Below are 23,502 nucleotides of genomic sequence, written 5' to 3' on the forward strand. Positions count from 1 at the left end.
AAAAAATAATTATGTGATAAGTAGCTTGGAGGTTTTTTGTGTCACGTACAGGTCTGAATATGCAGATACCCCCAACAAAAGAAGAAAACTTCCAAGTACTAAAAAGTTGGATCAATACTGAGGTGAAAGTGAATAGGGCACTGGATTAAAAATCAAGAGACTTAAGTTCCTCCGTGTGCTATTGATGGGCTGTGTGACCTGCAGCAAATCACTTCAGCTCTTTGTGTATCTCTTTATCTATTACCTTTTGTATTGTCTATTCTAATTCTTTGGAGCAGGAAACTGATGATGTGTAAGAAAGTTTCTAACACAACAGACTTGTGCATCTGTAAACAAGGAAAAGGTTGACTTCTGAGGAAATAGTTGCCCTACTTAATATTAATTGTATCCTTGTGAAGTAAGGTGCAATGGCTCTCTATAAGAAAATCTTGTTTTTCAAGTTGGTGAAAGAACAATTAATATTCATTTGGGGAACACTAGTGAAAGAGAATAAAGAAACAGCTCAGTGGACTATCGTTGTACAACAGTTGTTTGAAATAATTAGATGATTTATTTGGCAAAGGAATTGCAGTCTAGATACCACTTCTCATAGCATCACTTACAAGTACAGTAATTTTGAGTGAAGATAATACTGGCTCTAAACAATAGCAAGTTTTTAAGTGTTTGGGATGTGGAAGTTTAGTCACAATTTAGGTTGTTTGGGATGTGGAAGTTTAGTCACAATTTAGGTTTGCTTCGAAGTATATAGTAACTTGCCTTTTCAACCCAGTCTGTGTAATTTAAGTTACAGGATGAGTTGCTTAATTTCAGTGACATGTGAAATCAGAGTTTATAGTCATCAGATAAACCAACATTCACTGTCCTGCTTTCAGAAAGCTAAATCATTAAAGGCCATATAGACCCTGGGCCAAATTCTTACACTAGCAGAATTCAGGGCTTGATTTTCAGCGATGGTAATGTAATTAAGGATGGGAGTTAGTCCATTTTTCCCCCCAAATAATACATAATTCTTCATTAGAATTTAAAAGGGCCTGAATTTTTTAGATAATGTGACCATGTATGATGCCATGTGAAGCTAGTTGGAACACTGAGTGCTGCAAATGAATTCTATAGCATTTAGGACATGGCAGAGTGTTGTCAATTCAATAAATGAGGGCAAATTCAATAAATGAGGGTAAAGAAGTTACTGCAGAATTGATGGGGGTCAAGCTGCTTGTCAAATACAAAAAGTTTTCATTGATTTCTTTGCATTTTATGATATTTTGCCTGTACTTTGACATTCCCTGGAACAGTATATATCTTAGGCCAGGCACAGTATAGAGCTGCATCTCCTGCCAACAACACATATCCTGATCTTGAGCAGAACCTTCACCAGTGTTGAACCTAAACCAGGAACAATAGTCTTAGTGAAATTATTTATATGAAATGCTGCTTTCATTTTAAAAACACCTAAGATTATGATGATGCCATATTTACGTAACAGTTGCATCACTGAGGGTTATATTTATGATTGATATATACATCCAAACTATGATTTAAATTGTATGGATTAATCGTTTCAGCTGAACATGTGTTCCACATTCTTTGCTAGAGATAAAGCACATGATGAAAAGATTTACTTTTAAAAACATATAATAGCATAAGAATTTGGACTCTTAGCCTCATAATGATAAATTATTGTTGGTTCTACAGCTAATATAATTCTGTGAGAGATTGTAATATTTATGTTGCTGACTCAGGTGAAGTTATCATGCTGTGATAATCACAGAAAAATTTTGATTTTGTTTTCATGTAACATTTTATTTGATGTTGCGTTCTTTATGGAAGCCAAATAAGTTGTAGAGAACCTGTTCAGCAGCAGGTTTGGTTTACAGAGCTGTATGTCCACTATGCAGCCTCCCTCAGAGTCATCTTTAGAAATAAGCTCAAAATCAACACGGAATAAATTCTTCCCAAAGATAGTTATCTACAGTAACAGGTGAGCCTACCATACCTTATTCTGTCTATCATCAGAGTGATTGCTGAATCACCAAGTTTGTTACCTTATTCAGACAGACATTAAGTTTGTCTTCTAATAAACCCAATGAATTTAATTAAACTAGTGTCATGGTTTAACCCCAGCCAGCAGCTAAGCACCACGCAGCCGCTCACTCACTTCCCCCCTACCCAGTGGGATGGGGGAGAGAATCGGAAAAAAAAAAAAAAGTTAAAACTTGTGGGTTGAGATAAGAACGGTTTAATGGAACAGAAAGGGAGAAAATAATAATGATAATAATAAAAGGATGGGAATATACGAAACAATGATGCACCATGCAATTGCTCACCACTCGCTGACCAATGCCCAGTTAGTTCCTGAGCAGTGATCCCCCCCTCCCGGGCCAACTCCCCCCAGTTTATATACTGGGCATGACGTCACATGGTATGGAATAGCCCTTTGGCCGGTTTGGGTCACTGTGTCCCCTTCCAACTTCTTGTGCCCCTCCAGCCTTCTTGCTGGCTGGGCATGAGAAGCTGAAAAATCCTTGCCTTAGTCTAAACACTACTTAGCAACAACTGAAAACATCAGTGTGTTATCAACATTATTCTCATACTAAATCCAAAACACAACATTATGCCAGCTACTAGAAAGAAAATTAACTCTATCCCAGCTAAAACCAGGACAACTAGACACTGTAGTTCTGATGAAAAACCTTAAATATGCAAGACAGAGAACAAGAAAGATATTTATGGCACTCTTTGTTCTACCCCCTGCAATTGAGCAATCAATTTGGTAAGCCGTACCAGAACCATCTCAGCAGGTGAACTAAACCACCTGCTGCAGGGTAAGGCAGGGCAGGGAAGAAAGAGCTGTAGTCCATTTTGTCCACCTGGGAAATATTTTTCTTCTGAGATTTGTGGAATTTGGATGCTGTGCCTTTGAGCATCATAGCAGGCATACACCCCAACTGATTCTCTAAACGAGGCTGCAGCACTAACCAACTCCAGTATCCCATCTGCAGCTGAGATCAATATTTGATCATTTGTAGGAAAGTGGAGTACAAGGCACAATCAGGACACAAATTATGCATCAGAAGGAAAAATAAATATCCCTTGATCCCACAGCGAGTCAACTAAAAAAAACCCAAGCTTTGAGATTTTTATTAAAATTGTCTTAGCACAGAGCTACAAACATGAGTTATACTGTGCAGACAGTCCTGTATTCCCATTGCAGAAGGGGATGAGAAAATCAATAGAGGGAGTTAAATCCACAGATTCCAGGCCAGAAGAGATCGCAACAGCCATCCAAACTCAACCCTTTATATTTTTACCCACATTCAGACTAAACTAATTCTTGACTTAAAGATCTAAAGCATATCATTAAGAAAAACTGTCCCAGGGTGCTGATCTGTCATCTCCTTTGCTGACCTCTTCCATACATCCCAACCTCCATACCTGTCCTCAACTTTTCCCTAGCTATGTATATATGACCTAAGATGTCTTTGAACTTTCTCTTTGTTAACCTGAATAATTTTAGCCATTCCAACCTTGCATTTTTATGTTTTCTGATCCAGAGTTATACTGACAATTTCTTAGCATTCCTCTTTACTCATTTCCCATTCTCACAGCGTGCATTCCAGGAATTGGACATTTTACAGTAGTGTCAGTCTCACGAGTGGAGTGAGCACAGGCAAGTTCACCCTAGGACTTTTACTTGTGATCCCCTTATGCTGAAGAATTGCATAAACTCTTTTTGCCATGGTATTGCATTGAGAACACATAGTACAGTATTTATCTGTATAAGCCCGTAAGCTTTTCTTTCCATCACTGCTCTTCAATTCCAGTCTCCCATCAACAATAATGATCAGTTAACCAGGTGAGACAGATCACTTGGTAGGAGTACCCTGTCTTCCTCTTTTATTTTTCTTAGTGATACTATTTTTAATCCTCCTGGTGTGTTTCCCGTTAATTCTGTATAATGTAAGGTTTGGAATCATGATGCCATAAAATAAATCAAATACCTTGAAGGAAACCCAATCTACAGTTTCAGCATAGTTGCCTCTATCAAACATAACCCTGTCAAACTTTGCTTAACATCTATGTTCCGTAAAATACTATCAGATATTAATTATATTGCTAGCCGGTATTTTGTAGGAAGAACCTGGATTTATTGTGCCACTATTTTATTTGGGACTGATGTCAGGAAAACTTATGTGCAGACCCTTGGTTGTCTGTCTTCACCTTTTAGTAGCACAGAATAAACTTAGCAGTCATTCAATGCTCTGGAGTTTCCAGAGTTTTCAGAAATTTGAGAACTATTATAAGTAGGAAATTTCCAATGAGTTGTTTTAAAGACTGTTTTGTGTACATCATCCAGGGCTGGTGACTCGATAACACATGTTCCTTATAGAGGCTTCCTCACATTCTCCTTGCTCAAGACAGAATGCTTTCTACTTTAGTGATGTCCTTGGATAATGTGGCTCTTCAGTGCTGCTATTTGTGACTAGCCAAGAGGTTTTTACATGATACTACTCTTTGTTTTAAATTAAATGAGAATTTCTTTGAAGTAGGAACCATACTTCTCTGAAGAGCTTTGTGAAGTGTCAGGGATCCCTGAACTTCTTTGTGGTGAAGACACTGAGATACTAAACAAAATGAATCAATCAGTTCTGTAAATGGACAATGTTAAGGACTAGGTATTATTTTCTTTTGTAGACTTTTTGACTCTAGTTAACAAAAATTTCAAAACAAATGTATGTTTATGGCTCTTATTTACATTAGAACTATCAATGAAAAAAATCATCATTATGTTGTGTGACCATCAACTGTCACATTATCCAGCCTGACAAGCTATTGATTGGAATGAGACATCCTTATAAATTAATATGTTTACTTTTGAAGACTGTATTTATGCTCAGCGCTATTTGGTATTTTGATACAATCTTTTATCTGAGAATCTCTATGCATTTTGCAAGCGTTCATTTAATTTATGCACTTCAGGAGTTAACTACTGAATCCAATATAGAGATGAAAGCCCAAGTTCAGTCAGAGGTATAATTACTGTCCAGTAAATTCTGCCTTTTGAAGAGGTCTGACTCTCAGTTTTCCATTCTGATCATTTAAATAAATTTTCTTCTAACTTGAGAACAAAGGCTTTAATTTATGTCATTCACAGTATTTGCTATTCCAGATGCTGTTTCACACCATGTATGTGACTTGCAAGAAGAGCCCTAGGACTGCGTATTTTACTTGTGGTCCTGTTAGCAATTTTAAGGGAAAGTTCTTTGTTTGGGTGAAATGTTCTTGGTAGGATTAGTTAATGAGGCATGATGCTATAAATCCTGTTGGCCAAATGTACATGGCATGTAGAAAAGTAGATAACTGAGAAGGAGTTACATTCTGATACTGTTGTTTGGATTTGGGTAGCATATTAGTCTCACCTATGGACCAAAAGTGCATTGTTCAGAGCATTGCTCAAGAACATAGCTAGTTGTTGACAGCTGTTCAGTGTCTCTGGGTTATATATGCCATTTCTCACGTTATGGTTCACTCATAATTGGGGACAGCTCTTTGGCCAGACAACTTTATTTGTTCTATAATACTGCTTAGCACCGTGGTACAATATCATTGGGGATTTTCAGTGCTAGGGTACCTAAAAGAATACATGCAAAAAACCCTAAAAGAAGTTGTAAAAACTTTAATGTTCTGTAGTAGCCAGTAACCTGAAACCAAAATAATTTTCTACAAAGTGTTACTTTTTTAAATTCAAAATTAATATTGAAATCTTTTTCTTTATAAGAAGTTGCTATTAATTCCACACTTCACAATCTGATTTTCCTTCCTAAACAACAGCACTGATAATACTGTCCTAAACTCCATCAATCTCACCCCACTTCCCAGCCATGATCCTGAAATAGCTTTGTAAGCTCTTCAAATGAGGCTTCATTAATTTTACAGAACATACCAGAGGACATTCACTAGTGCTGTATATCCAGAGTTTCTGTGGAGTCAATTAAAATACAGCTACATTTTTCTGAATAAGTGAAGCATATTTTTTATGATGGCATAACCTTTTTCTCCAGTCATGTTTACTTCCCAATTCATAGAATTTGGGGATCTGTAATGAATTTCTCAGACATTACTGAGGATTACTAAAGTTCTCTTGTGTTTTCTTTAGGCTTAATTTAGAACTTTTCTTATGCTTTCTACATTTTTATAAAAAAATAGTTTAATTTGATTAAATATAAATCTCTTACATGGATTTTAAATAACATGAAAGAATCAGCACTCAATCTATTGAATCTCTTATTAGAAATAGTGGGAAATTTGAAATGATTCTTTTTTTTTTAAATCAAGGCTTATGTAGTTATTGTGTATTTCTTGCTAATTTTGCAGGTATTGATACAAACAGATACAAAGCCTTATAAATCAAGTAAGTGGTAGAAGGAAAAAATTACAACAGTTCATTCCACAGTGTTTTAAATCTTCAAATGGACATATTTAGCTTTAACCCTCCTTGCTAACATTCAGCTTGTGTGACAATCTGGTGTTCTGTGGTGCAGCACTAATCATACAGGACGTGGACAGTCTTAAAGATATAGTACATATCATTGTCAGCTGAGTTACCAGAGATACAGAATAGTACAGAAGTTTTGTTAGAATCACTTCTGAGGAGATATATGAATATGGTATCCAACAAAAGCTTTTTTCTTTGCAAAACTTTACTTTGGTATATGGCCCTTTTCATAGTGGATATGGTTGGACCTTAAAGTGTCAGAGTGACAGTGATACCTAGGTGAGAGCAGTTTTACGTTCAAGATGTCACTTCGTTCACAGCAATTTCATTGTATATGTTTCTGCCACAGAAAATATTTACATTTAAATGAAATAATATTTTTTAAGTGAACATGCTATAAGGGCATAAACTGGTATTTTTGAAGCTCATGAGGCAAATCAACAAAACTAGATATTATGAGTGCAATTGCTCTCTCAATCTTGTTTGCGTATTGTAATAAAGATATTCTAATGACTTTAATATGCTGGTTTCCTCTACAGATGTTGTATTAAATACTCAATGTGTTTGCTAACTGTTAATGCCTTTGTTGTTGCAGATACAGCAGTGGTATATAAAAATAGGAATGGACATGTTGTTGAACTGAATGTAGAAACAAATACAACTACATTATTGTTGGAAAATACAACTTTTGTAAGTAATACATATTATTTACTTATTTCTTAGTGGAAGTCTGCTAACATTTTTTCCTGCAATAGGAGTGAGAGATTTCTGGCTGAAGTTATTTGTTGTTTTAGTCAACCTATGTGTAAATAACCAAGGTGTTGGACGGTAATGTTGTTGGCTGTAGTCCATGCTTTGTTCAGGCCATTTGAAGGATCATGCCTGGCATATGTGCTGGTGAATCTGCCTGATGTCTATTATAAGAAGAGATTTCATAAAAGGGGGGAATGCTACTCAAAATGTTGAGAGCTTTTCACTATTAGATAAGGGGAAAAGTGTTCAAAAGTCATATGAGGGTTTTCCTTTAAGCAATTAAATATGCAAAGAAAAATGTATTTCCTGCTCCTGTTAATCTCTGGTTTACTCGTTCCTCTGTGCTTTAATGGCAAACTAGATGATTGGGGATTATTCCTCTTGACCAGTAAATAGTATATATGTGAGTGGTTTGCATATGTTTCTGACTAGCAGTAATTGCTAAGAAATGCTTTAATGCCTTAGTCTACATTTTCTTTTGCTTTGCTCGGTGCTGTTATTCTCAGTGATACTACTTATGTCCTACCCTGTAGTTCTTGTTTATCAGGGTTTTGCAGCATAAGCACATGGTTTGTCAATCTTTCCTCATAAATACTCCATACAGACCACTGGCTGTTATTGTTAATCCCTGTATTTTTAATTTGGTAAAATATTTTGCACCTGCAGACCCAAAAGGATGACTCATTTTCATCAGCCGTCTTTGGCAAAGGCTGATTTTATTCCTGGTCTATTCCTGGCCTTTGCTGATACAGATTCCTCCTTTCAAAGCATAAAGCCCCTGGTGACCTTTTCTTCTAACTCCTCGAACTAGAAAGAGAAGAGTAGAAGTTCAGGGAAAAGAACTTTACGCTGCCTTCCTAGGTCAATGTAAGGATGAAGGAGAAGGGAGGAGAGAATCCTATTTTAATGGCATGTGTGTGAGGCTCCCTTTCTGTAAGCTGCACCCTTCCATATGCTGGGATGTACCTGAGGGTACCTCTTAGCCCCAGAAAGGCTGGCAGACACAATTAAATGTGGGTGAAAAGGTGAACTTCTGTAAAGTACAAACTACAAAGTATTGCAGAAGCATTTTCCCTCTTACCTGTGTACATGTGCACGAGTGCTTGCCTTGCTAAGTAGAGGATTAACTGTGTCAGGCCTATGTATTGCCTTTAGTGTATAGCTTGAATGCAAGCAACTGCTTGGGCATCCCTGGCTATAAAACTTGACTTTAATGACAGGACTTGAGTTTCCTCACAGATGAATTCATACACTTTTGGCTGCAAGTATTTGGCTCATCTCGTCAAGTGTAATGCCAGCCTGACAAGCTATTCAGGCCGTTATGCTAAACCAGTCTTGCCAAGTAATGATGGATCAGTATGGACAGGCTGCTTCGCACTGCAAGCGTGGCCTCTTTTCACAGAGTTGCTCTTCTCTAGGCTTTTTATGGAACTGATTTATCCTTAAGTCACACAGACTGAGAGAGCTCTAGACACTAGATATCTACTCTTAATTAGAAATGTGGGAAAGTGATTGAAAATGGATAATATTCAAGCAACCGTTTAACAATTATGTATGGAACAGAGACAAATAAAAACATAAGTGTGTTTTTTCCTGCAAAGCTCCTCTCTGTACACAGCCAAAAGCTAAGAGTGTTAGAGGTAAATAAAGTGAATTCCAGCAATGATTATTCATATGGAAGTAGAATAAAAAGCTGAAAACAGAGCAAAAGACTCAGTAAGATTGTTGGTGTATGTTTGGCAGAGAGCAATGGGAAATGTTGCTGTGCCGAGTTATCTGTTGACAAGGTGGCCAGTGATCCTAACAGGAGATCATAACATTACAGTGGCAGACTGTACGGCTGAAATCAAAAGCTGTCCTGTTTTAAGCTCCACTGTCCCCAGATTCACACTGCTAAATGTATTCTTCCAAAGTTAGACACCTGGATCGTTAATCAAACATTTTCCTCGCTCAATGTCACATCTGCTTAATCACTGGTGCATAATTAGAATGGTGCTGGTTTAATGACTCTGCAGAGATGTCTTATATTAATAAAAAATACAGCACAGATCCAACATAGGCAGTGGCAATGCAAGTTCCCTCATTCTTCCCTATCAAAGGGTTTTAGTCATGGAAGAGTCACCTTTCGATGGGAGTTATTAGTCCGCTTTCAGTCTGTGTTCCCTCTCCTGTTTGCCTCTCTCCTCAAGCAGCCCACAGAAGTGGCAGGTTTTTCTTAGTAATGTTGATAATTGTCCATTGAAAATTGAACTGCCATGATAAGCTCATTGCGCAGAGGCAAGGGGCTAGCGATGACTCTTTGTCACTACTGATTGGGCTGTATTTGAACCAGCAGCTCAGAAGAGATTTTCTTTTTCCTCATTACTAATCCCCGAAGCAGTCTTCCACTGTGTACAGGTCACTGGCTCTTCTTTTGCATCTTAGACACAGCCATTTTCATGCAGTGTACATTTCTTTCATCCTTCTTCATGTTGCCTATTGTCTAAAAGCTACTGAAGAGCTGCTATGCTGACTATGCATGTGTATCAGCAAAAAAGCAGACCGCATATTTTTAAAAACATATGTTACATGCATAAAAGATTAAAAAAAACCCCAACTTTAAAAATACCTTTTAAAATAGCCATGCACCTGCAAAGAAGAAAGGCTAGTGTTTTGTCATTCTAAGATGCCCATTTCTCCTCCATAGGGAAGTATCTAGCCAAAGTTCCTGAATTAAAGTATTTTTTTCCAGTTTCATTAGGTTTTATTCAGAAGTAGAAGAAATTACTGCACTTCATTTGTCCTTTTCAAATGGAATCCTTTTCTATAATCGATCTATTAGTAAAAGAATCTGGCCTTTATATAATTAAACTATCAGCAAAGCAGTATTATGGATAACAAATACAGTGACATAAGTGAAAAGAGTAGCTTGTAAAGCACAAAGAATATCTATTAGCATCTCTGGGTATCATAATTTAAAGACATTTTCTAATATGTATTTGTCCTCTGAGTATATTAACGTAGTGCACCCTGTTTAAGCTGTCTAATAAACAGTTAATATTCTGAGCCAGCGGCATATAAATGTTAACAGCTGGAGGCTGGGCAAGTCTTCTATTAAATGGAGCCAAAAAAAGCCCTCAACATTAATCACTGTGTGGCATCCTGATGTTTGCGATGCTGCCTCGATATGTGATTACAATATGTTCTCTGTCATCTATCTGAGGTGTCTATCACCATGATTGTTAAGTGACATGCTTACCAGTTTTTCAGCATTTAGCGATACTTTATTATACATTACAGTTCAAAAATAAGTAATATTATGCCACATTTATCTAGGTAATTTCAGTGTTTAGCAAGCATTTTATTTATTCCTTTTGCCGTCAACTATTACATGAAGTCATTAGGAGCTGGTTGCCAATTCACACACAACCCAGCCACAAGATCTGTGAGAGAGAGGAGAGCATGGAGGACCACATGGATTCTTTTGCTCAGGGGAGGTTGTCCATCCGGTCCTTTATCATGCTTCTAGCTCAGCCTCTCTAGTCTGTTTTACAATCTTTAAACCCAAACCAAAATGAAAAAAGCAAACACAGAGATGAGAGAAAACTTGTGTAGGGACTGTGTGTTCTGTTATGGTAATTTCCAAATGTATTCAATCCTCTGAAAGAAACCTTTGCCTTCATTTCTCCTTCTTAAAAAAAAGCTGCAGTAATTATGAAAGTAGCAAGACTGTCATTTCTTAGCCCTCAGTTCCACTTCTTTTGTGGTGGATGTATGCAAAATTATTTGGATACCATGCATACACCCAAACAAATACTCAGTCCAGGGTCCTGGGTCAGAAATTACTCTAGAGTGACTCCTTAAGCCTTTTGAGTGTAGATGATGGGATATATTTTGAATCATCAAATAAGAGGCTGTTGGTTTGTTTGCAATGCCCAACAATACATGTGTAATTGTTTTCAGTGTGGAAACTCTATAATAGGGTCTTGTAATTACAACAGCTTCTCCCCAGCTGTGTGCTTTGGACTCTTCTAAAACCCAGCAGTTCCTGACTTGCTCTCCCCCTTGATTTCGGTGCCTTTCCACTACTCTTTTCAAGCTCAAGGTGAAACTGCATCCTGGTGCACAGCAAAAAAATATTACCGAGTTGCAAACTGGTTTCCAGGGGCTTGCAGGGAGTATACCCTAGAGTATGTTGTATTGTCGTATTACTGTGGACCGTCTTTTACGCAAGGATGGAGAGAGAAGGATTACTGCCTGCTAATTAGGGGATGGCATCAGAAGGGGTGAGCAGAGCAGGAGTAGTCTTGGCTCATGAATCATGAGTAGGCAGTGGCAGCCCAGCTGTGAAAACCCTGTGGAGGCCTTGCAGCCAAAAGCAGAGAATGAGAGTTTTAGTCCGAGCAGAGCTTTTGGCAGGGACTGTTTTGTGGTGTTTTACAGAGCGTTGTTCATAAACAGCCCCTCTTGTTGATAGTTCTTTTTAATTTTTTTTTTATTTTTTGTTTGTTTGTGTTCCCCACCACCACAGCCCCTTCTCTTTTGACAGGAAACTCAGTGCAGCATCTTAACGCAATTACAGTGCCTTTGTTGATTAATGTAGATTTAATTGCAAGAGAAGTTTACATGCTTATATTTTAAGAGCCTTCTGTAAGAGATTAATGAGAGGGTGAATAATGGTAAATACATTAAACAACATTGTATAACCACATAAATATTAGTAATTGTTGCAACAGTGGACATTTTAATGACCCACACATGCTGTAAATAGGTGGTTATGAACATTGTAACATTATCTCTGTTCTCCCAAGCTCCTCTAAATGTTAAATAACCCCCTCAGCAAAACCTTTTCAGTAGAGGGGTTTTTATGAGTTAGGGTTTATTGTTGCAGTGCACCACTGTGCATAGAGATGGGAAGCCTGACAGATGGAAGGGTTTGCAGTCACTGTGGTTTGGTGGTGGCCGTCGGTTTTTATCCAAGTGAAGGAGGTTTCAACATACAAAGTGCAGGGGACAGTACTCCAAACTGTCAGGTTAGGGTAGCTCTGTGTGGGATCCCTCTAAATGATAGTTGTGATGAGATCATTCCTTGATATAGAAAATAGTTAAGGGTTAACTATATCAAAGAGGAGGAATGGAAGGGAGAAAATTCTGTGATTTACTGGTTAGAGGTTATTTTCTACTAAGGAGGCAATGGTGTGAGCCTCCTGTGAGCTGCACAGGTCTGCTCATGTCTTTTTTATGCCCTACAGTCACCTCCTCCTGCGTGTGAAAGTATCTTGGAACTACATGAGGAGTTTCAGGTGGGGTTGGGGCACTTGGTTTGTGTTTTTGAGAACCACCAGTCCAGGATGGCCCCCATCCATAGGATAGAGTTCGGGCTTAGATCATGTTTTAAGGCACATTCTTCTTTTACACAGGATAGGAAGCCTGAGTGTTAACAGTTACAACACATAGCTTTGCAGCATTTTCGGATCTAGAGTAAATGCTCAGGTGACACAAGAAATAGTGCATTATGAAATATAACCTTGGAAAACCAAGTTTTTCAACATATTAATTATTGTGCATTTTCCTAATTGTAACCTCTCTTCTCAGAGGTGCCCTGTTTTTACTGCTGCTAGGCTTGCCCTTCTGCTAGGCTCCACTCTCAGCTGCTCTCTCATCTAACCTCCCCATGGTCCATCTTCTCCTTTCAGTTGCAGCAGTGGTAATGGAAGGAAAATCCCGTTGTTCCCTTGATTGCTGGTACCACCCAAGGAAACTGCTACATGCCAAATGCCTTCTCATTTTGCAGCTAGTGTAATTCTGTCCCATCTGATTCCTCTTATGCATTGTCATTTGGTCAATGCCTGTCTGATAAGTTGAGCTGAATACCTACGAATGCTAATGAACTCCCATACATCGATGTTCAGTTATACCATTAAGTTAAAATTCTGATACACATTTAGGTATGTGATAGAGAGATGTATAATTTCCTATGCAGTAGTATTGCCACAAGGCTTTAAAGTAACATTCTAGAGGTCTTGAAATATTTTATTCTGGATGAATAACAAAAATTTTTAAAGCCTAAATGTGTGTAAAGTGAGCACTAAACAACAACTGGAGGAGGATGATAGGAGTGTGGAAGATGTAAGTTTCTGGCAAAAGTAGAAGTACAAGAAACTGAAACAGAAGGAGGAGTAAAACTAAAGGAAAAAACCCAACAACAACAACAACAAAGTAAACACAAAAGTGAAAATTTCCTCTAATCGGTTTTAACTGTGATGTATTATTTCACTTAAAACAATCCAACTGAAACTATGAAAAAAGAGTACTGTAAAGTGTTTGACAGATGTTAAGGATACATTCTTACAGCTCTGGGCTAGACTATGTTATAGGTAGCTTCCATTTGCCTGCTCTCTAGCATATTTTTGAAAAACTATGAATAAGGCACTGATTTAAATGTTATAGTAGTTAAAATCCACAAAAATAGTAAAATCAACATTTTACAGTAGTTGAAAGAATAGAGCAAAGATGAAGGGAGTAGCCAGTACATCAATAACTCAGAACCAGGCTTTAAGAAAACAGAATAAATAAAAGGGAGCTGTTACTGAGGGGCCTTTGCTGAGGATGCACAACCTAAGCCCAGCCTAAAACTTCTCTTAAACACAGTCATAACAGGCATTTCTGTTAACAGCAAAACACACATAAAATGCAAAATGAAAAAAAAAATCATCAATGCAAAACATTGATATTGGAAATCAAACTTGATCATACATTGTTCATCGGAATTTTGTTTTCCATTTTAATCATCCATATGGAAAGGTGGAAGAAAAGCCAATTATGTGTGTGTAGCAGGGGGTTGTCCCTTACATTTATTTGTTGCAGAATTGTTTTTCCTATTGCTTTCACTTTTACAGTCTCAAGCTGTTCTCATTTTCTTTTCTTTCCATGCAAAACTATGTTTAGCAAGACATATTTGGAATGTGGATGAGAGAAGGAAGCTGGAAAGCTGAAGGGCAAAAGACTGTTTAAGTGCACTGTGTCCTTTTGCCTCCATTTGACTTTTACTCTTGCAATCTATGGTGACAGTGAGACTAGCAGTCATTGCTTGTCCGTGGGATTGTCACATTATGCATCACTGTCAAGAGAAGAATTAAAACTCTTATCACATGCGGTATTTCAAAGAAACGTAGAAATACAATGTTTAATATGGTTAGGCCTAATTATACAGTCAGTGGGGGTTTTGGTAGGGTGAGGAATGCAAGATCAGATATAAGATCATTCTTTCATGTCTGAAGTGAAATTATGTCAAATACAGCAATATAGGAAAAACGGAAGACAGATTTGTGAGTTAAGAAGCGAAGACAATGTACAGGTGTTTAAAACCAATTTTTGGCTCAGAATTACGCAACAGTGTGAAAGGTAACTAATTTAGGGATTCCAGCAATTTATCTAGTTAAAGTGTTTTCTAGTTGCATACAGCTGAAGGTTTCTGTAGGGATTTTAAGTCTTGAAGTGGCTAGGTAGAACTGACAAATATTAGGGACATAAGGAAATTACCTTCCCTTTTTCCTTCTCTTCTGCCTTTCCTCTGTTGTGGTTTGGAAAGGGGATAGGGGTATATATGGAGTGCACAGTGCAGCACTGTGTTGAATTACCCCCAGTCTCCTAACTAGCTGATACTGTGCACTGATGCAAGGGAAACTAGCCCTGCTTCTGCATCCAGGGACCATGCCTAATTAGCCAGCTATATCTCTCCCTGTTTCAGAGCTTATTTGTCCGGAGCTACATTTCCTGGAGATCAAGCACAGCTAGACCATAGAGGCATAGTCATAAGGGGCAGCATTTAGGTCTGTCTTCCTGAATGAAGGCAAAATAGCTCCTGACAAAGCAAGAAGCTTGAAAAGTTGCAGATATGCAGACATGATAGTGGAACAAGCATCCCCCAGATTTTTGATAACAAGACACCCGAGGTTTTTTAATTCCCAATGTTTCCAGTATGGTCTTTTTCAAACACTTTCTTTAAAACTCAAAAATATATTCTCCTGAGAAGAGAACAAACCCTTGGGGTCAGAGTCTTCACAAACTTCTTTTTAATGAATAAATATTTCTAATCCCTGTAGTGAATGTCCCAATAGACATTCTCCCAAAGGCTTGATTGGCATACATCTCACCTCCTACAGCAGGGACTCAAACTTCCTTTTAAGCCTATCACCAGCTGATCTTATGTCCTTAGTCATGAAGTCAGGTATCTTTTGTTTGATAAAATACCTTAGAGATGTTTATGGGGAAAAACCCCAATCTGTCTTCTGTTTCAGTGAACTCACAGATTGTGAGCTTACTTGCCAGGTAAGGCAAGAGGAATGAGTCAGGTGATTTTTTTTTTTTCCTGTTGTTAATCTAGAAGTGCCTCTTCTGTGCATACAAGTAGACAGTTTCTGAATTTAGTGCTGAAATTGTGCTTGTCTGTAAAAAAAAAACCAAAAGAGAATTCTAAGGAAATCTAAATCACTTTAAGTGACTGTAAGTCACTTAAATCTCTCTGAAATTATATTGGAATGAAACATACATTTTCTTAAAGGCTTGATTGTAAATCCAACTTTAAAAAAATGGGCTAATTATGTTTTTATGATAATTTAAAGAAATCAGCATTGCTATCAGCTTTGGCAATGAACACATGATTTCTGCTGGTCTAATTTTTATTTTCTTGTTTCTTAAGTTAACCATTAAAAAGTATGAAAGAGTTTTATGCTCCTTTTAACAAGAATAATGCCATTATACCAACAAAAAGAAAACTATTTTGCCAAAACCATTACTTGCAATCAAGACATTATAGCTTATTGGCATTGCATGTACGCCATGTGTCTGAGGCATTTCTGGAGGCAAACAGAATTTTGCAGGTGAATGCAAGGTGAATGAACAAGGTCATCTTCAGTAGGATTCAAATGATTTTAAAGCCCAAATCCACAAGACTCTATACTTGGATATAGAGTATGTGAGTACCTCTTGCTGGTGTTGCCTCAGACTGCCAATAGTTTGCAGCTGAGCTACTCAGGTGTTTGCATTAAGTGTATCATTACTTTTGTGGTGGCATAATCAGTGACTGAAGATTCTTACTAAATGCCTGAAATGGTAAGTACCACGCTCCCTGAGAATAAATTTGGAAAGCTGCCTGGGTTATATATTGCTGAAGGCTGAGGTAGTGGGGCAATAATTAATAAACTGCTAGAAAGCAGAGAAATTCACATCTAAAACTGTTTACAGTGATGTGCCAAGAAAAGTGAATGTTACTCATAGATTAACATAGTCTCTGCTTAAGGATGGTTAACTCATAAAAGCTAGTTTGAGCACAGTAGAAATCTGTTCTGAATGCTTTGTAGGATACAAAAGGATACTTTTACTTTTTTTTTTTCTTTTTTTTCCTCTTCTTTCCTCAAGACTGCAGATTTATCCTCAAACTGTTGATACTGTCATGCTCTTGTATAAAACTAATATGCAGTTTATCTTCAAAACTAGTTTTTTCTCTTTGATTTCTTTGGATAGCTTGATTCTAATTATATTACCTAGGAACCTGAGTTTAATCTGTATATCAAAACACAGCATCTTCTTAGTTTATTGGAAGATTAGCTTTTGGTTTTGTTTTTTTTTTTAGGAATAATTTCTTAGGTACTCTGAATGTATTAGTTTGTGACTTCTGGTTTGTGTAGCTTAAACTCCTGTTGAATTCATTAGTTTAGCAGTGGGATTAGGCTAACCAGAACAAGATGCTTAAGAAGTAAAATAAGGGAGAGCCTTCCTTTGAATAGTGGAGAGATCTTGTTCTGCATAGGTATTCGTTTATTTTCTTTCATCTTCTACCATTGTGGTTCCATTATTTTTTCTATCCTACATTTTCTATTCTTATCTTCATTTTTCACTTCTTCTCACCTTTGCTTTCATTCTGCAAATAGATGTCTTGAGATTCATTTAAATTATTTCCTTCAGTGCCCTGTAAAGCATGTTCTCATCTTACTCATACATTAGATGCATTAAATTCTTTCTGACATCAACATTACCCCTTGATTAAATTACAGCCCTGAATTCAATTGGGTGTCATGTAATCTTGGATAGATGTAAAGCAATATTAGTTTTATACTGCTACCTTATGTTTCACTTTGCTCCCCATGAAGTATTTTCTTTCTTATAAGAAAGAGTTTTTCTTTAGTGCAAGTTGTCTAGCAAAATGTTTATGTATGTGGTGTTAAAAGAAAAGTAATAGAGACATAGTGCATGCCTATTCTTTTTCTTGTATGTTATCTTTAAGCCTAACCTAGTGATGAATCTCTGTTATAATCATTCCTGAAGTACACACCAACCAAAGTGTCTTCCTTCATCCTCTCTAAGTGAATTGGTTATAGTTGTTATCCATAAGCTTAGTGCTTGCAATCATGATAGAAATCTCATCAGCTTCTTAGCTGGTATTTAGTGTTGAAGACAGATTCATCTGTTGCCATTGTACTGATACCAGCAAATTAGACTAAGAATTATTTGATTCCTTCTTTTGTGAAAATTACATAGGTGTCCTAAACCAGATTTGTCTTACGAATGGGAAGTTCTTAAATTAGCTCTAGAAAATTTTTTAAAAATGATCCTTCTTATTGCAAACTCACTTTTATTGTTACTTCATTTTAGGTAACGTTCAAAGCATCAAGATACTCTGTTTCACCAGACTTAAGATTTGTTCTTCTTGCATATGATGTTAAACAGGTAAGCCAACCATTCATAATCAAAGAGCCTCTGAACTAAAATTCTGACACCCTTGTTGTTTTGTATAGTTCATCTGTGATTCCACATAATATAATTTGATTCATTCACTTGATTTCTCTTGCCAAAACCTTCTGATGCAGTGATGGCGAAGTATGTATTTAAGTGTGTACAGTCATACTGCAAGGTTCTCAGTTGAGGTAAATTGCCATGGCTCCTCTGAAGTGTCATGCCAGTTTTGTGGTAGAGGTTTCATAACCCTTAAACTGTTCTCTTACTAGGTGATTATGTGAAAGCCTATCTTTTAATATTCCCTCTATTTTAGGCAGCTGTACATGTCATTTATGGACTATACTAAAAAAAAATATATCTAGGCTGATTCACGTCATGGAATTTTTATTGTTGGCCTCAGTAGTCTGAAACCTGACAGTCTGAAAGTCTCTTGGACTATATAATGGAGTGTATTCTTTGTTTGTCATAGTATTTAGTGATTTTGAAGGCTATTATGTTGTCAAAAGAATTTCATTCAATAATGCCATAGAGAGTTTTCTAAAATAAATCTTTGAACACAAACAAAAATGAAAATGGTCTTATGAATTTCCTCTATGCATATTGGTGTTTGCATAAAAAGTACTATTAAAGTATGAACTGCTCTTCATTACAGAATAGTTCTGGATTGATAGACTTAGTGGTTATTCAAGCAAGTTTGGGTTGTGGGGTTTTTTTGTGGTGTTTTTTTTTTTTTTTTATTTTGAAACAGTAAAATTTAGAAATACCTGTTAATACCTGTGACCTTAATATCAGAAGTCAATGTTCAGGAATGACAAAAGATTACTATTGTTTATCACATTATACTACAGTCTAGTAGTTTATTTATTTTGTGTTGGGAACTGATAATACAATAGCTGTGTGTTGTGGACCGAAATTCTTAGAACAATAAAATATTCATTTCCAGGTCAGTATACAAACCTTTCCAGCCTTCTGGTAACACTGTTGGTATTGATCTGTATACCCGCAGCTTTAATTACATCTGCAAACTGGAAAATGTGCTGAAAGCTGATCTGAAATATTCTAAAGGTGTTGATATAAAATGATTCATTTACTTGGTACTAGATCCAAGTAGGTTTTTCTTCTACCAATTCTAGTGGCTTCTGGATCAAGCTCTTTTTATGATACTCATGTATGAATAAACCACGAAAAAGCTGCTGTTGTTCAGTTCTCTATTTTTGTTGTGAAGGGTTCCAGTTTGATTCCTGTCTGAAAAATACTTGCTCCTTGCTGTTTCCCTTCTTGATTGCTTCTTACTGTGTGAAAGAGTTTAATAATCCCTCATACTGACTTAATTTCCTCATGTGATCTATTGAAATTTTTGTTTTGGATGGGTTGGTTCGTTTGGGATTTTCTTAGTAATAGCATATATAGCTGCTGTAGAAAAATAAGGAAAACATGATAGTATCCATCACACTTTATTGCATCTAAATGTAGTAACATCGGGGATGAATGCCTGCCCCACAATAAAGATGGTCCATTGACATGCAAATTGCTCTCAATGCATGCTGAATATATCCCTTTGCAGTAGAACTCCCTTTCTGTGTTTCATTCTTGGTTTTGTTGCAAAAAGAAGCTTTGCCTTCATTTTACAGTCCAGTTGCTGGAAGTTACTTAGAGGGATGAGGTTTGCAGCATTTAGATTTTGCATCTAGCCATTTCCGTTGCTCAAGTATATTGACAAGAAGTAATTAAAATGAGAAATGAACAGGATTTAGCAAGCAATTTGTGGTGGTAGTCCTGGATGGCTTTGGATGAGGCTTGTGATTCTTACTCTCAATGTGCTCCAGCTAGGCTCATGGCTTTCAAACCAGAAACATACTGTGATTGTTGTGTCCTCTAGAAGTGGCGGTGATGGTGCTGAAATTGGTTAATAACTGGATGTTGTCAGTCAGATATAAATAATAAAAATGCCATTGAAGTCTGTTAACCTCCTGAGAAGAATCTGTTGCTTTGGGTGGAAGGGAAAATAACCAAAGAGAGTCTAAGCCAATTCTTTTAGAAGTTACAAAAAAATATTATTGTGAATATGTGGTAAAAAGCCTTTTTTCCTCCAAATTTTTTGATTCTCGGGACATTTGTTAGGCTGGTGAGACACTTCTGTTTTCCCCAAATCTGTTGGGGAAAAGGTATGCAATGCCTTGGAAAGCCTCTTTATTTCTGCATAACTAATGCTTCCGAATAACACAAAGGGTTAAGTTACTGTTCATTCTTCTTGGGCCTTCTCTTTTTTTTTTTTTTTTCCTTCTTTTTTTTTCTCAGTCAGAGCCAGACTTATTGGGTCTGGATGAGAGGAAATCTGCCTGTCTACCTTACTCCTTCCCCTGGCTGTTAACTATAAATTATTAAATTTATTGCCTATAAAATTAAATTAATATTAAACGGTATAACTTAATTAGAGATTTTCAAATTAGTTTCAGTAGAATCAGGCCAGATTCTTTCTTCATATCTCATTTGAATGTAACTTTTTACAAAACTGAGGATTTGCTTATTGTAATTTGCTACAACACATGGTTGAGTCTTTAATAATACCCAGTTCAAGGAATTGCAAGTAACTTATTGTAAGTATTTAGTTAATCTCACCATCTGCTACAAATTTCCTCAGACCCCTGGACGTTACTACCTATGTTTGCCCCTTATTTTTCCTTCTTTGTTAAGATTTAGGTGTATAATTACACTGTAACGTATTTGATGGGATTTCTGCTTTTGCAGACTGTCAAGACTTTGGGTTTTTAAAATTATAATGGTTGTTTACATACATTAATCTGTGTTCTTTGTAACATACAGTAATACAGCTGGAACAGATTTATTAATCAACAGTTTTATAAATAAGCTAGTGTGTTTCAGCTGAACAGATTGGAGAAAAATAGAGACAAATGTTTCTTCAAGACATTTTGTCATGAAATTGTAATTAGAAACAAGGTTATTTTGATGTTTGGATTAAAAATAAATGTTGAGTTAAATTAAATAGTTGAATATTTAGTTTACTGTTGTCAGCATTTTCTTTAATCTATTTTATGCTTGGAATGGCAAACTTTAATTAAATTTGCAGTTGTTTCAGCACAATTAAGAATGTCCTCTATGCATAACGGGACATAAATCTGCATGAAAATAAGCCATCTTTGAATACAAAAGTAATAATTGAATGAATCATTTAAATCATGCTTAATAGAAGGAACAAAACTATTTCATGTGGCATAGCAGCTGTTTTGGTATAGCTCTAAAAAATTCATGTGGAAGAAGATTCCTTTGCTAAGGAATTCAAAGTGTTGTAAATTGATTTCTGGACATCAAATTCCCTCCATCTATATCATAGCAGGTCACAGAATGTAAGCCAGTATTACTGGCATAAGCACTGTGGCTGTCTGGCTTTTTCTTTTTTAACAGAAGGCTGTGGCAATTTTAGAGGTGCTTTCTGTGTGTTCTTTGCTGCAGTACTCCATAGTTCTTCATGCTTTGGAAATGCTTTCATCAATTCTCCAAGTTTTTTGACTTTGCCAAAACTTGCATGGATCAACTGTATGTAGTTCAGACTTTCTTTCTGTCACTCATGGTAATTTGGTCGGCATCACTGAAAAAGTCTCACTTTGCAAGGCGACAGATCAGTAAGTAGGAACTAATTTGAGAAATGAACACATACATTCTTGCTGAATGTCCTGCCATCCTGATTCTTCTGGGACAGTGTGAACGCAGCAGCAGGGAAGCCATTGTATGTATTGTATGCAGAGAGGGGACAGTTTTGCAGTGCTGTATCTTTTTGATTTTCCTTTGAAGATTGTCAAGGTATGAGCAAAGAATGTGATGCTCTGAGAGGCAGAGCATCTAAGCCGGTTGAGATTTCCAGAGGAAAGGTTATTTCGCTATTGCTTTCAATAAGGACTGTGTTAAAATGACATTTAAAATTTTTCTTACTCTGCTTGTGGTGTTATTCACAACTACCAAAACCTGATTTATAGTTTTGATTAGAAAATGGAAATCAGATACTCTGTTCTTGCATTAGTGATAAAGATTGGGGCAGTAAATTTGCAATTTGCAGTGCAGTGAGTATCAAGCCCTAAGAAGTTCTTTTGCCATTGGGGAATTTTGGTGTCCCTCAGCAGAAGATGAGTTGTCCCTGGAGTCCATGTGAAATGAAAATAAGCTTTATTCTGGATATTAGTGGGTTTTTTTGCTCAGACATCATAGGCATGTTCTCCCCATGCTCTTGCTGGAATATAATATGCCACAGAAGAGCAAGTGAAGAAGTAAATGAGATCAGTTCCTCTTTTTCTTTGCAAGTCCCCTTTTTTTCCTCACTTGATTTAATACTCCCTTGCTTGTGATTTTGGTTTTTTTCCTACAAACTGTCTTTTCCTTTTCCCTACTTTCAAATCACTTTTGAATACCAACTTTAAGTATTTTTTCCTACTTTATTCTCTTTACTATTACTAATGCATCATTTTCTGCTTTCAATGCAAAATGAATTATGCACAGGTTTTTTTAGCTCTTGGTTCAGAAATGTGTTTAAAAAAGAGATTAAAGTTCAGCTCTAGTTTAGAAGCATAAGCATTTGTACACTCTCTAAAAAAGGAAATGTTTTCCTGAATTAGGGCTTCAAACCGTAATGTTTTTTAGCTAGAGAATTTTAATAAAACAATGTATTTAGCTTAAAACACCGTGAAAATAGCTTCTAATAATTCTTATGGTAAGATCAGGATGAAGAATAATCCAATCCTCTTCAGAAGGGTAGGAGAAAAATAGTTTTAGATCTAAAAGTCACTCATTCAGTAGGAATGAAAAATATTTCAAAAGTGTTTCTGAATATTTGTAGTTTAATGTATTGAAGTAAAGATGAGAGTCCAATACAGTATCTGAAGCAAAGAAACTCCAAGAGAAAGAAGTTACTTATCTGCCGTGTGCTGATGCCTATCATAACTTTGCTGCTGTAATACCTATTTTTAGAGGATAATGATAGGGACTACTGACCACAGTCTATAGCGAATGGAGGGTGGACAGCAACAAGTGACATGCTCATCAAACTCTTAGAGATTACCTCTGATACTGGTTTACTCGAGTGTACTGAAAGGATCTGCAGGAGTTTGTCTGCAGATTAGAAGAATCCATGAGGGGAAAAATTCAATTAAGTCTTAAATTATGATTATCTGTTCTGCATTAGATTATCTTTCTACCAAGTAGGTGGAAACTAAATGTTCAATTCTCAGTAATCTTCTTGGTCAGTGAAATTAATTATTGCTTTTTTTTCTGCAAAAATTCAAGGATAAAGAAATCACCTCGCATTATGTCTTATTTTTAATCAAGACACTGTTTGGTGTTAACATCTGCAGGTGTTTTCAACAAGATAGTTTATACAGTGCTTATGAAAATCTGACTTTGATGAGCATTATCTGGAGTACCAGCTAATGGTTGGAAACATATGCAACAAGGATGAAATGAAATCTGTCTTCTAACGCATGGAAACAATATTTTCTCAACAAGATTATTCCATACAAAAGAATAACAAAAGA

General features: G+C 36.6%; 1 protein-coding gene across 2 annotated transcripts in view; it reads left to right on the forward strand.

The window, feature by feature from the left end:
• The window catches only part of DPP10 (dipeptidyl peptidase like 10), a 560,343-nt gene that overhangs the window by 399,356 nt on the left and 137,485 nt on the right, over positions 1-23,502 (forward strand). For both annotated transcript variants that reach the window (XM_069780863.1, XM_069780864.1), the window contains exons 4-5: positions 7,089-7,183; positions 17,879-17,953. In XM_069780863.1, the coding sequence (XP_069636964.1) occupies positions 7,089-7,183; positions 17,879-17,953 (170 nt within the window). The remainder of the gene's footprint in view (positions 1-7,088; positions 7,184-17,878; positions 17,954-23,502) is intronic.

The sequence above is a fragment of the Haliaeetus albicilla genome, chromosome 4 (assembly GCF_947461875.1).
Source record: "Haliaeetus albicilla chromosome 4, bHalAlb1.1, whole genome shotgun sequence".
Taxonomy (NCBI): Eukaryota; Metazoa; Chordata; class Aves; order Accipitriformes; family Accipitridae; genus Haliaeetus; species Haliaeetus albicilla.